Source organism: Molossus molossus, unplaced genomic scaffold (genome assembly GCF_014108415.1).
Source record: "Molossus molossus isolate mMolMol1 unplaced genomic scaffold, mMolMol1.p scaffold_m16_p_15, whole genome shotgun sequence".
NCBI classification, from domain to species: Eukaryota; Metazoa; Chordata; class Mammalia; order Chiroptera; family Molossidae; genus Molossus; species Molossus molossus.
Window position 1 is genome coordinate 18,157,663 of NW_023425350.1, and position 19,845 is coordinate 18,177,507.

General features: G+C 40.5%; 1 protein-coding gene across 4 annotated transcripts in view; it reads left to right on the forward strand.

The window, feature by feature from the left end:
- Window positions 1-624: 624 nt before the first annotated feature.
- Window positions 625-19,845, forward strand: part of CLIP4 (CAP-Gly domain containing linker protein family member 4) — a 65,309-nt gene continuing 46,088 nt past the window's right edge. Inside the window, exons 1-6 of one of the 4 annotated variants that reach the window (XM_036262817.1) lie at window positions 3,017-3,130; window positions 5,144-5,216; window positions 7,841-7,988; window positions 14,268-14,407; window positions 15,199-15,292; window positions 16,525-16,686. In XM_036262817.1, coding sequence (XP_036118710.1) covers window positions 7,856-7,988; window positions 14,268-14,407; window positions 15,199-15,292; window positions 16,525-16,686 — 529 coding nt within the window. In that variant the 5' untranslated portion in view covers window positions 3,017-3,130; window positions 5,144-5,216; window positions 7,841-7,855. Of the gene's footprint in view, window positions 843-1,804; window positions 1,830-2,257; window positions 2,346-3,016; window positions 3,131-5,143; window positions 5,217-7,840; window positions 7,989-14,267; window positions 14,408-15,198; window positions 15,293-16,524; window positions 16,687-19,845 lie in introns of those variants that run through there. The other 3 variants (XM_036262818.1, XM_036262820.1, XM_036262819.1) reach the window with 3 other exon arrangements.

The window sequence follows — 19,845 nt, forward strand, 5'->3', positions numbered from 1 at the left end:
GTGCATTCTTGATGATGGTCTAGGGAGTAACTTCAGTTTTTGGAGTGAAAGCAACAAGGTGAATGGGAGACTCTCATTAATGGTTTGGTATCTTGAGAATTTGCCCGTGTGTACTACATGGTGTTTGGATGTAGCAGAAAGAGCCAGTGGCTGGGCTGGTTCTAACAGAGACTTTTATTATCATTGTGAACAACTCAGCTAGCCACGCCCTGTCATTTACTAAAAGTGGTATCTCAGAGGAATAATTTAAATCAGCAATAAAAATGAACTGTATACCCGTGGAAATGTCACCAGTGGCATCTTCTCTTACACACAGTTCTTTACCAGTTTCTGTGCCTCACAGGCAATAGGGAACATTTATAGTTACTTAAAGCCAACCAAGGGCTGATTGCCTTCTTTTAATCAGTTAAAGAGGTGGGTGTGGTCAGACAAGAACAGGGTAAGAAGAGAGCAGGAAGAGGGTGGTGGAGCGCCCCCCCCCCCCCGCCCACCTCAGGGAGAAGGAAGCATCAGTGTCACAGTATCATCCCTGAGAGAGCAGGAAGATGCTAAACCTGCAGGGACAGAGAAACTGGCAGCGGATCAGGAACTGTGGGATGGTTACGGTATTTAAATATTGCACAAGTGCTGTGGGTTTTAGTTGACAGTATGCCCCACCCCATTCAACAATGTGATGTGACTGCTGCAAACAACTATTTTGATATTTTGAGCTATGCTAATAGGAGCATAGGACGCAGAAAGAGGTGGCAGTTTCTCTCCTCTCTGAACTCAACGGACACCTGGTTTCCTTCCTGAACTCTAGACACGCTGAGAGGCATCACCCAGAGCCCCTCGACATGTGGGTGAGTGGGGTCATAATCATGTCATGTAAGGAACAGCCTAAGGGACAGAGAATGTTTGTCCTGGGTAGCCTGAATTAGAGTCAGGCCTGATCTGCAAGTTCCCTGGTGGGTAGAAACACAACTCAATGAGGAGGAGATACAGGGAGCTGGACTTCAGCTCTCAGGGTAGGAAGAACTTCTCAACAAGGCTGATGAAGGATAAAATGGCTACTTTCAAAGGAAGTGAGTTCCTGGTTTCTGGAGGTATTCATCTATGGCCATTTGGTGGGAGGGTGTTGTAAGGGAGACTCAAACAACCGGAGGGGTGTGGGTACCCTTCTCTAGTCCCTAGAATCAATGATTCTAGTAGTAAGATGCTCTGGTGTGCCCTGAACATCACCTCTGCTTTGCAGAGACATGGGTAGACATTCATTCAATATCACCTATTGTCAGGCACTGTGCTTGGTGAACATGGAAGTACAGTGTAGTAATTGTCAGAGTCAGAACAAAGAGGCTTCAGAGAGAGTTGTCCAGGTGCAGCACTACTGACTGTGTTAAAAACCTCAGTCATGGGGAAACAGTGGACTCATTTTCTTCATTAAGAAGACTCACTAAGTGCCAAATAAACTCTCCCTACCACTGAATGATGGAGTACCAGGATGTAGCATTCGTGTCTGTTAGTTGTCATGGTTCACCACTTTCAGTTTCTTGGGGGGATGGAGAAAGGCACCAGGAGAGAAGGGGGTGAGAAGGGTGCAAGGCAGTAGGGCAAATAGACTTCGAGATGACTATTCACTTGTGACTCTACACTGACACCCTTGGGTGTAATTATTCAACTTTGGGTATAGCATTGACTAAGCTTTTTACAGCAAGACCTGCAAACAGGCAATTGACTGGTGGACCTACTCTGGGTTGTGCAAGAGACTAGACGCTGGGGAGCCCAAAACGGATGAGACAAGATCCCTGCCCCGAAGAAGGTGGTAGGAGCGCTTCCAGCCCAGGGGGCAGGTCAGATCCGGTGGGCTAAGGGCTTCAATAGAAAAAAAGTCTGTAGAGCGTGCTAAGGGCTGCGTCCCCGTTCACTGCCCTGAGCCGGACAGGACGGGGTTCCTCTGAGAGCTGCGGGTGGAGAAGTCACAGCGGCACCACCTCCCCGCACGGTTAGCCCGTGAAGCACCCCACAGGGTTCGAACCTGAGGCCCAACCTTCTGTCTGTCGAGAGGCTGGGGACTCAGGCTGCAGGCCAGCAAGTGCAGGCGCGCGCCCCAGCCTCCGTCCTACCCCCCAGCCCCCACTGGCGCGTGCGCGCGGCCCGGGCGCCTGCACTGCGCGCGCGCGCAACCCCGCGTGGGGCCCGGCTCCGGTGCGCGCGGAGGCGGCAGGAGGGAGGGGCTCGCGGAGGTCCGGCCCGGCGGGAGGCTCCGCGGCTGCCACCGGAGACGGGCTCCGGGCCGAGGAGCGCGCCTCTCGGCCTTTCGTCCGCGCCCCCGCGTTCCCAGCCCGACGTCCCGAGAACCCGAGGAGGCAGGTGGCGCGGGAGCGCGCGGGGGCTCCAGGCCGGGTGGGCGGGGGCGCGGGTGCCCGTGGGGCGGTTGGCGGTTCCGGGAGGGCAGCGCGCGCGGAGGCGCTGGGGGCACTGGGAGCCGGGCGGCTGCCTCCAGTGGGCGCCGGTGTCGCCGGCTCCCGGAGGCCTCCCTGGGGTGGCGTGGCCCACCGGCTAGGATGTGGGTTCTCGTTTCCATTCCTACACGATGGTTTAACTTTAGCATGAGGCCGTGCGGCGTGGACGGGCCGGCACGGCGGCGGAGCTCCGGGGCTCCAACCTCGACCGCCCGGCTCCCTGGCAGTGCCCGGCTCCCTGGCAGTGCCCGGCTCCCTGGCAGTGCCCCGCGCGGTGTGCTGCGTGCTGTGCTCCGCCCTCTCTCGAAACGGGCCTCTTCAGGTCTCCCCTTGCTTATTAAATCGTTTAAGAAACCTTTTGGCAGTGGAAATTCAAAACTAAACCAAATGACTTTGCTTCCAGCCTTTTGCTACCCCGAGATGCCTTAATTCGAAATCGTGGTAATTGGGACATTTGGAGAAACACTTGCGCTGAGACCTGTCCTAAACCGAGTGGTGGTTTAGACCTCATCCTTGTGGATTAGACTGATGGGTTTATAATATCAGCTTTCTTTTAAATTAGATGTCAGGTGTTCATTCATGCAGAGACTGCACAGGCAATTTGGATTTAAACTTTGTTTGAGACAATGTTTTGATATGTATCAGAGGATGATATTCTCATGGGATAACAACTTGCTCTGTGCGCCCAGGTAAATTGCGGTTCATATTGTGGCAATATTATAGCATAAATCGTACCTTTGAAATGTTCCAGCCCTCTTCGCTGAAACATCCCCCGAATCCTTGAATATACTTCACCTTCACATTGCCGTTTGCCGTGTAGGTATCTTCTGCACAAGTTAAGTCGTCCAGCTGGCATAGCACTAGGCGCAGGAGAGGCAACAACTATGGAGGGAAAACAGAGAATGGAAAATTGCAGAAGTCTAGCTTTGTGCATTTTTATGTTGCAAAACCTTCCTGGTTCTGTGTTATTTTGCTCACATAAATATGCATTTAAAAAATACTTTCATTTGAGCCCTGGCCGGTTTGGTTCAGCGGTTAGAGCGTCAGCCTGACGTCCTGAGAGACCCGGTTCCGTTCCCCCTAAGGGCGCATACCTCGGTTGCAGTTTGTCCCCGGCCCTGGTCGGTTGTGTGGGTGGCAGCCACTCGATGTGTTCCTTTCACGTCGATGTTTCTCTCTCTCTCTCTCTGTTCCTCTCTCTCCCTCCCACTCTACCTGAACAAAAAATGGAAAAATGTCCTGGGGTGAGGATAAAAAAAAAAACAACTTTCATTTGATATGGAATCCCTGGGCTGTAAGATTGGATCTTGAAATGTAGTGAATATGTTATTTCTATTTTATAGAAGAGTTGGCACATAGTATATTAGTTGTGGGATTTATTTCAGACATTTCAGATCACCAGATACAGTTCCCACCAGAAGGGCCTTTTTAAAAAGTGATATTTATGGTGTCTTTTATTGTTTATAACAACTCCAATTTTGAAACGTGCTGGTGATCTTTATGTTACAGTATCAACTCTTTCTCCCTGTTTAAACCTACAGATATCTAGGTACTTTTAGGCTTATTGTTCCCTTGTTAATTGTCCCATGGTTAATTATAATTAACCATGTTATGGGCTTGCTTAGTTTGTTAGTCTTAGTTTTTGTTTGTTGGTTTTGTTTTAGGCATCTATGTATGTTTCTCATCTGGACTTTGAGCAGCCCAGTTTTCCTTCAGTGATGCTCAGTAGAACTTTCCACAATGAGGGAAGTGTTCCTTCTGCAATGTTCACTGTGGCAGCCACTGGCCACATGTGGCCTTTGAGCATGTGTATGGGGCTAGAGAAATGGAGGAACTGAATTTTTAATTTGATTTAAATAACCAATGTAACTAGAAGCTACCTGCTTGGGCCCCATGGCTTTAAATTATTAGCCCCCCAGGAGGTCTCCCCTGGCCCTCTTGAGTCCAGCACTTGTTACGGTTGTACAGTAATTACAGCTTTCTTGTAGGAGTCTGACACTAGGCTATAATCTACATGAGGGCAAGGACTTACCTATTTTCTTTACCTTTGCTATACCCAGCCTAGGATTTAGTAAGACACACTCTAAGTTTTTGTTGAAGGACTCAGTAAACTCCTGGAGGGCAGGTACCTTTTATGTTCTCTCTAGGGCCTAGAGAGAACGAAGTACCAAATATTGCAAATCTCTGCTTAGTGACTGAACAGACTGCATATAAATGGATTGTTGGAGATATATTTTAAATGCTTATTTTGGTTGGAATACATTTTTTGGACTCTTTTGAGGACTCATGAGAAAATACCGTATGAAGTTGAATGAAAGGGCCTCATGATTCCAGCTTGTGTGGTCACAGCTTGGGTTTCCTGTTAGTTGAGTACCTCAGGGATGCTGCCCTTAAACCACATTCCATACATCTTTTGGCCTTAGGTTCCTTAGTGAGGCCCTAACCGGCCTTCAACTCCTCTGAAGAAGTCAGTGGGCCTCTCCACGCACCACCACTCAGTGTTAGGGCAAAGGCCAGGAATCCCTGAGAAATCATGAGATATTATAGCCACGTTACAAGATGCTTTTGCTCAGAGCTGATTTGGGGTGGTGGAGTAGGGTGGGATTCATACATCACAGTTTGGGGAATTTGAATCTACTTATTGCCTCTGCTATGTACACAGTTAATTATGGCCAACTTTTTTTTTTTTTTTAAATCTCAAGACGTACTGTGTATAACCCGTTATCACCAGTTAACCATAGTAGGATTTGAAATGGAAGTGTGTACTCTATTCAGGTCAGTATATTTCTGAGTTTGACCAATATTCCCAGGTGTCATGGATCTTTACATCTGAAATTGCTTTAGGGAAAGGATTTGAAGAACATACAAAAGTTTTAGAGATGTATAGTTTTTTTTGGTGAGACAAAAGGTAGAATGTTGGGGTTTTCCTGAAGGAAAGGAAATGGGACTGGAAAAAAAATGCAATAAATACAAAAATACAAAAAATGTTCACTCCCTTGGTTAGGTAATATTATAGCTTCTCCGAGCTCGAAGTAGCTAATGTCTAAAATGACGAAGTTGATTACATTGTGTTGAGTGAACCATCTTTCCACCTTGAATCTAGGACTTGCCTATTTATCAGGTATGTGTAAGCCACTGACCTGACTCCTGTAGCAGGCGAGAGCTGTGTAAGATGGTTCTTTAAGAATCTCAACAGTGTACAACGAAATGAAAGGTTCTTTGGGGATCGCTTTTAAAAAAACATTTTTGAATGGAAAATACAGTATTTGAAAAGGAAATTTGAAAGGTAGTTGCTCTTAACCAACTCAGAAAGATAACCACTTAATCACTTTCCTGAAGAATTACAAGTATTAAAAAACATGACTGAGTCTCAAAGTGTGATTGTAGTCAGGTTAATCTTCCTAGAACACAGCTTGAACCGTAGGATACTCTCCTTTTACATAATCAGTGGTTTCCCAGTGCTTATGGAATTAAATGGTTCGGTCTTTGATCAGGTATTGAAAGTACTCCTGAGTAGAGCCCTAAAAAACCATTCCAGCCGTACCTCTCGCAGTTTTCCTGGATGAAGCGTGCATTTCAACCTACTGTTCCTTTAAAGTGCTCTCCCTTTTAAATTTCTGCCTACTCGACTTTTAAGACCCATCCTAGGTGATGTCTTCTTCATTGCACCATTTCTGATTCTCAGGAGCTGCCATAGAACATGTTCCTTGTACTTATGTTATGGAACAAAACCCATTCTGGTTCCATCATCTACAGTAATTAGTGCTATTTTGTTCACCCTAGTAGATTGTAAGCATGGACCTTCTGTTACTCATTTTCATATTTTCTGAAACATCTAAAATAGTGTAGTGCCTTGTATATAGTGGTTACATATTTATTAAATTTTATTTCTGTTCCTGGACTTTAAAAGTAGCTTCATGCTCTGCATGGAATATTTTGTCCAAACTTACTGCCAAACACACAGAGGCCAACAGGTAGAAATCCCGAGTTACTTCCACACTGAGAAGCTACCCTGTTGAAGGAGGGCCGTCTTTGTGGTGTATGTTACTTTTTGGAATTGATAGTATTTAAGGAAGATCACCATGCCAGTTCCTTGTTATTTTCCTATTTATGTAGCAAGGTTAATGTCAAAACAATTCAAAGTATTGGGTGACAAGTAATTCTAGCATCCATGAAAACTTGAAAACCTTTAACATAGTAACACTGAACTAGGTTATTTAATATATAATAATATCTATGTCCTTACAAACATGTACCTAATGAGAAAAAAGAAAGCATTTTTTTTTAAAGTGATTACTTATGCTCTCCCATTTCCTGCTAGTATGCAGCAAACCCGTGAGTCGAGTTGGAAAGGACCGGTTATCGCAGAGAGGTGACTGTCTCCTTAGAGAAGGGTGGTGATGGCGAAGATGATCGAGTTTGATATAGGGTTGGTTAACCAAGTATAACAGAGCACACATTGAGAAATATCTAGCATGGCATAATCTGCTAGAGTAAGCTCTACTTTTACTTATCCTGTTCTTTCTACTGAAATAGACTAAAAATCATGTTCATTTGGTTCTACGATGTGGTTTTTTGCTTATATTTAAAAAACAGATACAGAGAGTCATAATATTTCATACTTTAAAGATCTGACGTAAAAGAAATTGGAAGATTTTTGTCCTCATGGTTCAGTTTTACTAACATTTTCTCTGCTTTCCCCATCATTTCTGATGTGTGGGCTTGGGCCACACCCGTCTCATTTAGAGCAAATGTATTCAAAGCACTCATATTGTCTGGGAAAGAGGTAATTGCAATGATGTGGTTTAAAAGGCATGGCCTCCCATCTTCTGCTAGGATGGACTAAACAGGCTGTGTGCATGTTAAGTGGAACCACATCAGTAAGCTCTTAGATTTGTACGAGTGGTGTAATTAACTTGCCCTTAAGTTTTCTGGGATGTCAGGAAATACGGTAATGAGAGTATCCCAAACTAGATCGTTTTCATATGAAGAATGCATGAGCTATTGGATGACAATGACATAACCTGTGTTAGATTCCATGAGACGTTAAAGATCCATTGACAAGAGATGGTATCTGTGAGTCAGGAAAATGTCACCCATTTAGATGAGCTCAGCATTTAAAATATGTTTTCACCTGTTATTGGGAAATACTACTCCTGAGCGTTGTCTAGAAAGATTACATGTGCTGCTGACTCTAGAAGCAACGTGTATGAAGCAAACAACAGTTTGCTAGAAGTAAGTTTCCCCCCCTTCCTCTCTAAAAGAGATTCTTGAAGGTCGAAGTTGAAAATGTCAGTAAGTGTGATGTGAAAAGAACCCAGGCGTTTTGTGATTAGAGGCAATCACTCGAAGTTGCATCCAGAAGTAACAGATGTACTTTCTCTTCCCTCTCATTAAAGGTGGCTTTCTAGAAGATGACCATAGAGGACCTTCCGGATTTCCCATTAGAAGGAAGTTCTTTGATCGGAAGATTCCCTTTTTTCCTCTCAGGCCCTGACACGCCAGTGATCTTCTCTGTCTCTGCAGCACCCATGCCTTCCGACTGTGGTATGTTCAGTAGCTGTTTTTAATTTCTGGGAACTGGTAACTTGACTTCTGTCTCATGCCTTTTTTACACTCATAATTTTCCTGAAGCAATTTACTGTGGTTTTCATAAAATTACTCAAGTTTTTCTTTTTCAAAAATACAATAGCTTTTTCTGCCTCTTAAACGTTTTATTTTTGCTGTCAGCATTTTTATTATTTAAAATGTTCATTTTATGCACCATGATGGATTTAGAGGAGCTTATTTTTAGAATGCAGTGGAGCTTAGACATCTAGCACCCTTCTTTGATTTATGTATTTATTTTGGTTAAATATACCGACTTGTTTAAAAAGCCATATAGTAAACAAAATGACGCAGAAGCACTGTTAGCTGCCCATCTCTAGGGGCCCTGTTGTCTCTGAAATGCTAGAATTCTAATGAACACAGTAAATCATCACTCTTGAAATGATCCAACTTGGCTGACAATGTAACACGTTTTAGTACACAAGCAAGCCTAATTTGGACCCTGCCTCAATCATCATTGATAATTGTAATTATCAATGTATACACAAATAAAATATAGAAAAAAGTAAAAAAAAAAAAAGCAGAGAGGGAATGATATTGGTTCATGTTTAAATGGGTTCATTTAAATCTCCTGGTAAAATATAAATTTAGAAGTATTCTAGTTTTTATCTATTTAGACATATTTTCCCAAGACCATATTTGATCAGATAGTTGATAAAAGAAAACCAGGAGAAAAGAAAGAAAGCCAGGAGATAAATTTGATAGATTTGTTACATTTCTTATTCAGAGTTTTTCAAGTAAAATATCGAGTCATCATTTCAAATCATCTTTGGAGGTAGAGATAATGTAGTTTTTAAGTATTAGTAGATATAAAATTATTGGATTGGGAATTTGTCTCTTTAGTCATATCCATTCTAATAACTATTTATGTCCAAGTATGTTCTTTTTATGTGTTCCGATTCTGTAGTGGCTTACCTTGAGATCATCACGAGTATTACATAAAACCTGTGCCTAGATCCTGGGGGTTTTGCAGCTTTTATCCAAATTAACTGGGTTTATTGTCAGATGTAACAAAATCAGTTGTATGGGAGAAACCTTGAACTAAAGTACTTTGTATGCTGCTTATGGCAACATAACTCTAATTCTACCTTGAGTCATAATTGTCTTAGTTCCTTTCCTAGACTGTAAGTCTGTGGGATAGGGTAGGAATCATGTTTTGTTTTTGTTGCTCTCATTAGGGCTAATACAGTCATTTATTGATACTAGTTGCCCAGTCTGTGTTTGTTGAATAAATACAATGAATGAAAGATGATAATGGATATTGACCCCTTTGTATAACTGAAATTAAACATTACCTATGTTCTAAGAATTATAGATTCTTAGAGTCTGAAGGGACCTATCTGTTAACTTTCTTTACTTTCCAGCGTAGAAATTCTAATTTTAGGGTCTCTGACAGATAACCATTTAGCCACTTAGATATCTTCAACAGTGGGAAATGAAGGAACTACTATTTCATTGTTAAAAGCTTTAGTTGTGATAAAAAGGCGTTTGAATGTGGACTCAACATATGTCTCCTTGAAACTTTGGTCATCTGGGACTAGTTTGACATATGGCACACACACTTCTTCATATGTCAGCTTTCAAATATTGGAAGATAATTTGGATATTTTTACTTACTCTGTACTTCCTTAGAGCACACATTTCTGGTTCCTTCAGCAGTCCCTCACTGTCACGATTTCTAGACCCTTTTTATTCAAATTGTTTTCTTCTTAGTATGCTGTAGTCAGTATCCCCTTAAAAAGTGACCCCCAGAATTGTGTTTATTATTTATTGAGGGTCTGTTATGGGCTAATTGCTGTCTTAGAGGCTGGAGATAGCACAGTGACCAAGACAGATGTTCTGGAAGGGACAATGGCAACAGACAAACAAATGAATGAACAAAATATAAATATTATAAATGAATTGTGTGGAGGAAAGAAACAGGGTGAGTGACCGGATAATGGGGCAGAGTGGCTATTTTAGATGGGGTGGTCATCTGCAGAAGCAGAAGAAGCTGGTTGCGAGAAGAGCCTGCAGAGAAGTGTTCCAGGCAGAAGAATGAGAAATTAAAGGGGAAAAGCTTGGGTATATCCTGAGAATTAATGGAAGGCCCCTGTGGCTGAGAAGCAGAGTGATTGAGGGCAGGGTGGCAGGGGATGAAGCTGGAAAGGAAAGCAGGATCGCAGGCCTTGGTAAGGAATCTGTACTTTATACTAAGTGCCATTGGAACCATGAAAATGAGGGTGAAGCCAAGAAACAAAAACAAACCGGCTCACACAAACCAGGGCTTAGACAGCGCATTGTTGACTCTCAGGATGGTTACCCTGCAAAACTACATTCTGTCCTCATGCAAAGATTTTCCGTCTTTTGCTTTGAATGCTTTCAGAGCCAGTTTACACATGTTATATATATATTATAACCCCCACAATACAATACATTGTTATTGTTATTGTTTTTGCTTAAGCAGTGAATCATCTCTTAAAGAGATTCAAGTAATAACAAAATATTTGGTTATGTACTTACAAGTCCTGTGATTTCATCCCTTTGTGCAGATTCAGAGTTCCATCTGATACCATTTTCCTTCTGCCTGAAGGGCTTCCTTTAACATTTCTTGTAGTGCAGGTCTGTTGGTGAGGAGTCCTTTTAGCTTTCATGGGTCTGAAATCATCTTTATGTTACCTCTTTTGAAAAATATATTTGCTGGGTATAGAATTCTAGATCAATAGATTTTTCTTTCAGTACTTATAAATGTTGCTCCTTATCTTCCCACTTACATTGTTTGGACAGGAAATATGTCACTTTTGTTTCTCTATATGTAATGTTCTTGGCTGCTTTTAAGACTTTCTATTGTTAGTTTTGAGCAATTTGACTGTTTTGGTGTGATTTTCTTTATATTTTGTGTTTGGAGTTTGTTAAGCTTCTTGGATTTGTGGGTTTAAGGTTTCATCAAGTTTGGGTAATCATTGTTCATTCAAATATTTTTTCACCCCCCCCCACCTTTAGCATTACATGAATATTAGACCACTTGATGTTGTCCCACAGCTTACTGACACTTTGTTTATATTTTAAAAATTATTTTCTTCTTTGTTTCATTTTGGATAGTTTCTGTTGCTATGTCTTTAAGTTTATTACTCATTTATTCTATGCTGTCTAATCAGCTCATGATCTCATCCAGTGTAGTTTCCATCTCAGATGTAGTTTCTCATCTCTGAAGTTGGATTTAGGTTTTTTATATTATCTGTGTCTTTATTTAACCTTCTGAACATTTGGAATATAGTTATCATGTTCTTTCATACAGTTTAATGTTCTTTTCTGTTAATTAAAATATTTGTGTCAACTCTAAGTCTTTTTAAATTAATTATTTCCCCAATTATGGGTCACATATTTCCCTGTCTTTGCATGCCTGGAAATCTTTGATTGGATGCCAGACATTGTGAATTTTGCCTTTTTGAGTGCTGGATATTTTTGTGTTCCTATAAGTATTCTTGAATTTTATTCTGGGGTGCTGTTAAGTTACTTGGAAATAGTTTGATCCTTTCAGGTCTTGCTTTTATGGTTTGTTAGGTGATTCTGGAGGATGCTCATAGGGGACTAGTTATTTTTTACTGTGGAGTGCTCTCCTCAATGCCATGTGAAATTTTTTTCCAGTCTTTTGGTGGGAACAGGCACGGTTCTAGGCCCTTTATGAACGCTGGGCACTAACCCATCTAACCCTTTTGGACTGTTCTCTCCCTTACTTCAGGTGTTTCCTCACAAGCTTATGTTACATACTCGAGGGAGACCCTCTGCAGATCACCGAGATTCTCTTGCTGTGTGTCTCTCTTCTCTCTGAAGCTCTGCTGTGCTCTCTAGCTGCCTTGGGCTGTCAGCTCTGTCTCCTCAACCCAGGGAGTCTGTTGGGCTTTTTCTTAGTTTCCTTTTCTCTTTGTTACACATGGAAACCCTTAAGGCAGAAACCTGGAGCAATTAAAATACCTTGTTTATATCCTGTCTCTTAGGGATTCACTATTTTTTGTTGCCTGATGTCCAGTGTCTTGAAAACTGTGTTTCATTTATGTCCTTTGTTTCTTCCCCCCCTCTTTTCAGGTGGAAAGGCACCTCTCATCCCCAGAACTCCATTTTGACTTAAAGCAGGACTTCCTCCCCATTCACCCACCCCCACTTTTCTTTTGATTAAATTTTTTTCTCGCTGTATGGAAGATTAAAATTCAGGTGTAGTTATAGTTGTTCATATGCAGTATAGTGTAGAGGTTAAGATTATATGTCAGCCTTGCTTTAATCCTCACTCAACCACTTAACAGTTGTGTGATCTTGGGCATATTACTTATTTTTTCTATCCCCTTGTTTCTGTTTTGATCAAATGGGACAAATAATACCTACCTCATATGTTGTTAAGAGGATGAAATAAAGGTAATTCATGTAAAGTATAAGCGTAGGGCAAAAGTAGGCTTGCAGTTGTTTGTATGTAAAATAATACAATAATTAACAAGTAATAATACAAGAATAAACTTTGTGTTTCACATACAACTGTAAACTTGCTTTTGCCCAACCCTGTATATAACAGTCCCAGGCACCTACTGAGCACTTAATAAGTATAGCTTATTACGATTATTATTTAAATGATTCTGCTAGTTGCTATTACCCTAGTATATAATTACTGAAGTATTTTACATGCTTCAGTATTTATTGAGCTAACCATTAGTCTTCTTTGTTCAAGCATTCTTTCTTATTTCTCTTCCATTCATTTTCTAGATCTTTGCTAGTCACAGTGTGATTCTTAGTCTAGTAGCATCGGCATCACTGGGGGCTTGTTAGAAATGCAGTCTCAGGCCCCACCTGAGACTTACCTGCATTCGAACCTACATCATAACATGACCCCTAGGTGATTCCTGTCTACATCAGTGTTTGAGAAGCTCTGGCACAGAGGAGCAGTAGAATAATTTTGTCTGTCTCTTTCTACAAATAAATCCTGGTGAGATTTTGATTAGAATAAACATTATTTTAAATAATATTCTTGGGAAAATTGATAGTTTTCAATATTTTATCTTCCAATGCAGGGGCTTAATGTGTCTCTCTACATTTAAGTCCACCCCACCCACCTTCAGTTTTCTTTAAATAAGCCTCATAAATTTATTGGCATGTTTGTTACTTTTATTGTTATGGTGTATTGGTTTTTCCCACTGTATTTCATTAAAAAAATTTTTTTTTCTTTATTGATTTTTAGAGAGAGAGAAAGGGAGAGGGAGAGAGAGATAGAAACATCGATGAGAGAGAACATTGACTGGCTGCCTCCTGCATGCCCCCCACTGGGGATCGGGCCCACAACCTGGGCATGTGCCCTGACCGGGAATCAAACCAGTGACCTCTTGGTGCATGGGTCGATCGATGCTCAACCACTGAGCCACACCGGTCAGACCTATTGTATTTCATTTTTAAAAAATAGGAAATCATTTACAAATGCAAGAAACAGTGATAGCAAAAATGTATGTCACACATATCCACCATCAGAATGAACAAATATTAGCATTTAGTTATATTTCTTTTAGCTCTTTTTTTTTTTATTAATTAAAAGAAATAAAACTTTAAGATAAAGTTGAAGTTTCCTCCGTTTTCCTTTCTGATCCTATTCCTCTTGCTTCCCAGAGGTAACTACTATTTTATATTTAGGGTGAATACTCCCAACCATATTATTATACTTTTATTACGTATATGAGTGTCTATAAACAATATGCAGTATTGTTTTGTGTGTTTGTAATTTATATAAATGCTAGATATTGTATATTATTCTTCAACTTAATTTATTGATCATTGTATTTTGAGACCTAGCTTGATAAATTCATGACTTAGATGTCTAATTTATTTACTTAGTTGTGAACTTACTCTCCATGACATATTTATGTTTTTAGAGGTGAAAATATTGATAAAACTTGACAAATTTTATCTGCCTTAGAAATTATTTTTGGAAAGTTCGGGGTTTGCGATCAGGGTCTGTGCACTTCCGTTTTTGTTTGGTCTGCGATAGAGTGTGTTACGGTAAATCGAAGTCTCATTCTCATGGCCATTCAGGAGTGCCTTGTGGTTTTGGGCAATTTGACTCTGTTTGAGAATTGCTTAAGGTACAAACCTACTTTTTCTAACATCTAAAAATATTTGTATCATTTAAGCCCTGGTCCTCTTCTTATTTTCAGTATATTTATTTGCAACTTTTAATCAATTTAATTTACACCTTTTTTATTTCAGAGTTTTCTTTCTTTGATCCTAATGATACATCATGTCAGGAAATTCTCTTTGATCCCAAAACTTCTGTATCAGAATTATTTGCCATTTTAAGACAGTGGGTTCCTCAGGTCCAGCAAAACATCGACATTATTGGCAATGAGGTAAGGAATGATTACATTTTAAGTTTTGCATCGTTAGGATTGTTAATCACATAGCCCCCCCCCCGACCCCCCCAGCTAAGTGGAAAGCTGGTGATGAAGGGGAGACCTTTTAAAGAGCCTGATGTTTCTTCTTTGTATTTCCAGGTTTTTCATGGAGCAGTGACTTAGTCCTAAAACTTCTTTCCATTATTCCCTCATGCTCCTCACTTCCTTACACCTGGAATTCTGACGTTATAGACTCTTCATAGGAGCAGGCATTTTTTACATTTTCCTTCTTGTACAAATTAATTTTGTAAACTTTAAAAAAATCTTTCACGGGAGTATTTAATTACTGTCATGTTTCATCTGTACTTTTGGGTAGTTTATTAAAGATCTAGGCTTAAATATAATTTAAAAATACTTTTTGAAGGCAGAATGAAAGCATAACTGGGCTCCTTGACCCAGCATATTTTCATATTGTAGGAAGAGAAAGCTTGCATTTGTTTCAGATACCGTCATGCCCATTAGATAGACCATTTTGCTTACTCTTTGAGAGGTTAAGAAACGTATTTGGAGTGCTAGACTACCTTATAATACTCTTTAAAACTTTCCTTCAGTCTGTTGACAAGTTCAGTTTCCATTATTGCCGGGTGCAGATGAAAAACCCGTCCTCAAGAGAAGCAGTCTGTCCACACATTCTACTGAGGACTGATCCAGATCTGATGGACGCCCCTGGTTGCCCAGCATCGGTTTGAAATCAACTGACTTCAGTAGTCATGTTGTAATCATCTGTCTCTTCCCTGTTTCCTCAGATTCTTAAGAGAGGTTGCAATGTGAATGACAGGGATGGATTGACAGATATGACTCTTTTGCATTATACTTGCAAGTCCGGAGCTCATGGTATTGGTAAGTATGTGGCAAATCTGTTAATTGCTTAGAACATCTGTATTGGTGCGTATATAAGCTTGTCTGTGTCTACCATAGTCCCTGGGAGAACACCTAGCTCTGATGAGGATATTCCCTGAACAGGTGAGGATTCAGTTCGGTTCTTCCAGAAACCTTGTTCCCTTTTCTCAAGGTGGTCTTAACAGCCTCCAGGCACCTCCCAACCTTTCTGGACACCGGCTCAGTTTTCCAGGCGACCCAGGCTTCAGGCCTAAGGTCTGTTTCTACACACATAACACGTGTTCATATTTTCCAAAACGAGTCTTCTCCTTTGCTTTACCATTGTAAAAGCCTGCCTCTGTTATTTAACTGTTGTGACCATCTCTCTGTGTTTTAATAGTCTGATATCTGCTTCTTAAACAATTAATGGCGAAGGACTCTTTTTTTTTTTTTACAATCTGTCAGGGACTGATACTTTTATAAAATAAAATAAAAATAAAGTTATAATAGAAAAATGACCCTGGCTGGGTAACTTCAGTTGGTTAGAGCGTTGTCCTGATTCGCCAAGGTTGTGGGTTTGATCCCTGGTCAGGGCACATACCAGAGGCAACCAATGAATGCATAAATAAGTGGAACAATAAATCGATGTCTCTGCTCGCTCGCGCTCTCTCTCTCTCTCTCTCTCTCTCTCTCTCTCTCTGTCTTTACCTCCCTCTCTTCCTCTCTAAAAAATCAAGAACTAAAAAAGAAAAGTGAAATAAAGACATAAAATACAAGCCCAAATATTTTTCAAAAGGCATAAAATGACATTTTAATGAATATATTCATAAGAAATGATTACATAGGAAAAAAGGAAAGGGTTATAAAAAGCACAAACAAATTATAGTTCGGGGCCGACAATGGGCCCACACTCGGAGCCCCACTGGTCCGGTGCATCAGTTTTACTGGCTTTGTAGTATTCCATTCTGTGGATGCCTCATCATTTATTTAACCAGTTTCTCATTATTGTGCTTTTAGGTTGTTTCAGAATTTTATTCATAATAAAAAGTGCTTTGATGAACAGCACTGTGTTTATCCATATCCATGAGTATGTTTCTTTTCTTAGACTAAATTCCTTGCAAGTGAAATTTTTAAGTTAAGTGTATATTCAGTATATACTGTTTGCTTTGGCTTTTTAAATGAGGTAGTGGATAGCCATCCATTGGAACTCAAATTTGTACTGAAGAAAAATAATTTAGAAAAACCTTCCTTAGGTGATGTTGATACAGCTGTAAAATTTGCAACTCAACTTATTGATCTGGGAGCAGACGTTAGTTTGCGGAGTCGCTGGACAAATATGAATGCTTTACATTATGCTGCTTATTTTGATGTTCCCGAACTTGTAAGAGTGATTTTGAAGACATCTAAACCAAAAGGCAAGTACTATAAGATCGCCATTAGAAGTTATTAATTGAACATTTCATTAGTGGCATAAAAATGATGATTCAAAGAGATGTTCCCCCTTCTGATCCATTGTGTACTACATGACCTTTCATCTCATTTAAAAAAATAGTTTTTCTGTTTTTAAGATTAATTGCTATCCTTTCATGAAAAGGCTTAGTACAAAGAGATACAAAATAAAAAGTGTTCTCTAGGTTTTTATATCTCTGCAAAATTTCCAGTGTGATACGGATTTTATAAAGTGTAATTGAATCTTTGTGCTAAAGAATTCTTTTGTCTTACTTGAGTAGCCAGAAATAGAGCAATAAAACCTTCAGAGCAAAGCATTGAAATCATAAAGAGTATTTATTTTAGGTGTAATCAGTTCTGAAATTCTGTGATTCTGTGAAAGGACAAAGATTTTTTTTTTTTTTTTTTATCTTCCTGTCTTGGGGTTGATATCCTAAACTTGATCATCAGACTACCTAAATTATAGTCCTAGTATTTTGACTATTCCTCTGGTCCTCTGAGGGGGTCAGTTTTCTTTTGAGAAAAATATGGGAGCACGTGCGGTAGTGTTGAATTTAAGTTAAAGGTAGTGTATGGTGTTTCCCCAGTTTTAGAAGACTTGCTTTAGAGATTCAATAGATAAGTTTTCCAGCATGTTTGTTTCTAACCTGCTGTGTATAAATGTCCATTTTCTCTTTAACTTTTACCTTTTTGCTTTTTGAATAACGTTAGGAGGAAAGCCTCTCGTGATAGCACAGTACCTTTAATGACTCAGGAGACTTTGTGTCGAGCACATCCTGGTGGTTTTTAGTTGTAGGTAAGGCATGTGGTGTGGTGTGATTAAATTAACATAGGATGGGCAGAACCAGAGGTACATTAAACCCTTGTAACAGCAAAAATTCAATATGGAAAACAGTATGGAGTTTCCTCAAAAAATTAAAAATTGAACTGTTTGATCCAGTGATCCCACTTCTAGGAATATATCCTAAGAAACCTGAAACACTAATCAGAAAGGATACATGCACCCCTATGTCCATAGCAGCACTATTTACAATAGCTGAGATCTGGAAACAGCCCAAGAGCCCATCAGTAGATGAGTGGATAAAAAAGCTGTGGTACATTTACACAATGGAATACTATGCAGCTATAAAAAAGAAGGATCTTTTATCCTTTGAGATAGCATGGAGGGACCTGGAGAGTATTATGCTAAGTGAAATAAGCCAGTCAAAAAAAGACAAGTATCACATGATCTCACTTATATGTGGAATCTGACGAACAAAATAGGCCCAGCGGCATGGAAGCAGGGCACAGAATGACAGATCTCAGAGGGAAGGCAGGGTAGGGGTGGAGTGGGGAGGGGTGGGAAGAGATTAACCAAAGAACTTATATGCATATATGCATAGACCAAGGGGACAGATGATAGTGTGGTGAGGGCCTGGGGTGGGGATGGAACTGGGTGGAGGGGAACGATGGGGGAAAAATGGGGACATATGTAATACTCTCTACAATAAAGATAAACAGACAAACAAAATGAACAATTAAAATGGGATTCTCAAACCTGGAGGATTTCCTGTGTCTAAATATAGCAGCATGATGATTTATTGAAAGTTAATAAAGTGTCCTTAGAATTGCAAGATTTCTTTTCTTATTATGAAGTCCAAATTCATTTGTTTAATAAAGTATTATGAATGAGTACTGTATGTAGGCATTTATATTTTTAAGTAGTTTTTAACTTCTCCCTGGTGTGAAAATTCTGCAGTTTTACCTACCAATTTTATTTATTTATTTTGGCGAAGGGTCAGATAGTAGATATTTGAGGCTTTTTATGGTCTCTGCTGCAACTACCCGATTCTACAGTTGTGGCATGAAAGTAGCCATAGAGAATATGTACATGAATGCATATGGCTGTGTTCCAATAAAACTTTATTTACAAAAACAGATGGTGCGTTTGATTTGGCCCATGGGCCACTGTTTTCTGGGCCTGACCTAAACCCTGCTGCCTCACTGTAGTCGTCATGGCAAACAGATGAGAGGTTTAATGAGAGATCGTGTTAAGATAGTTGTCTCTACAAACATGAATTGTTGCCACTAATTGCTTTTAAATATAGTTTAGTCGTGCTGTCAGAGGCCTTTGTTCCTTTGGTGAGCCCTTCCCTGGGGCGGCAGACAGTGGCCATATCTGGGACTCCAGCAACCTGGCTCACACTGGTAGCCCCGCCCTGCTGACTCCCTGAGGCCCCGCCCCACCCAACTTTTAGGCTCACCCAAGCTGTTGCTACTTGCTTAACCATAGGATTGGCCTGTCTTGGATCCTGCTTCAGGTTTTTCCTAAATTCTTTCAAACGAGCAGCATCGGGTCTCAGCGAGCCCCATACCTCTCGTTAAGTAATACACAGAAACAAACACAGGGAGGCAGCAAAATGAGGAGACAAAGAAACAGGTCCCAAATGAAAGAACAGAACAAAACCCCAAGAAAAGAACTAAGCGAAATGGAGATAAGCAACCTAACAGATGCTGAGTTCAAAATACTGCTTATAAGGATGCTCAATGAACTCAGTGAGGGCCTCAAGAGCATAAAAAAGTACCAGTCAGAAACGATCGCTGCACAGTTAGAAACGAAGGAGGCTTTAACTGAAATAAAGAATAATTTACATAGCTTCAATAATAGAGTACGTAAATCCAAGGAGCAAACCATCGATTTGGAATATAAGGAAGCAAAAAACGCCCAACCAGAACAGCAAAAAGAAAAAAGAATCCAAAAAAATGAGGATAGTGTAAGGAGCCTCTGGGACAACTTCAAGCGTGCCAACATTCGCATCTTGGGGGTGCCGGAAGGAGAAGAGAGAGAACAAGAAATCGAAAACCTGTTTGAAACAATAATGGCAGAAAACTTTCCTAACTTGGTGAAGGAAACAGACATACAAGTCCAGGAAGCACAGAGAGTCCCAAACAAGATGAACCCCAAGAGGCCCACACCAAGACACATCATCATCAAAATGCAAAAGGTTCAAGACAAAGAGAGAATCCTAAAAGCAGCAAGAGAAAGGCAGCTAGTTACCTACAAGGGAGTTCCCATTAGGCTGTCAGCTGATTTCTCAAAAGAAACTTTGCAGGCCAGAAGGGAGTGGCAAGAAATATTCAGAGTG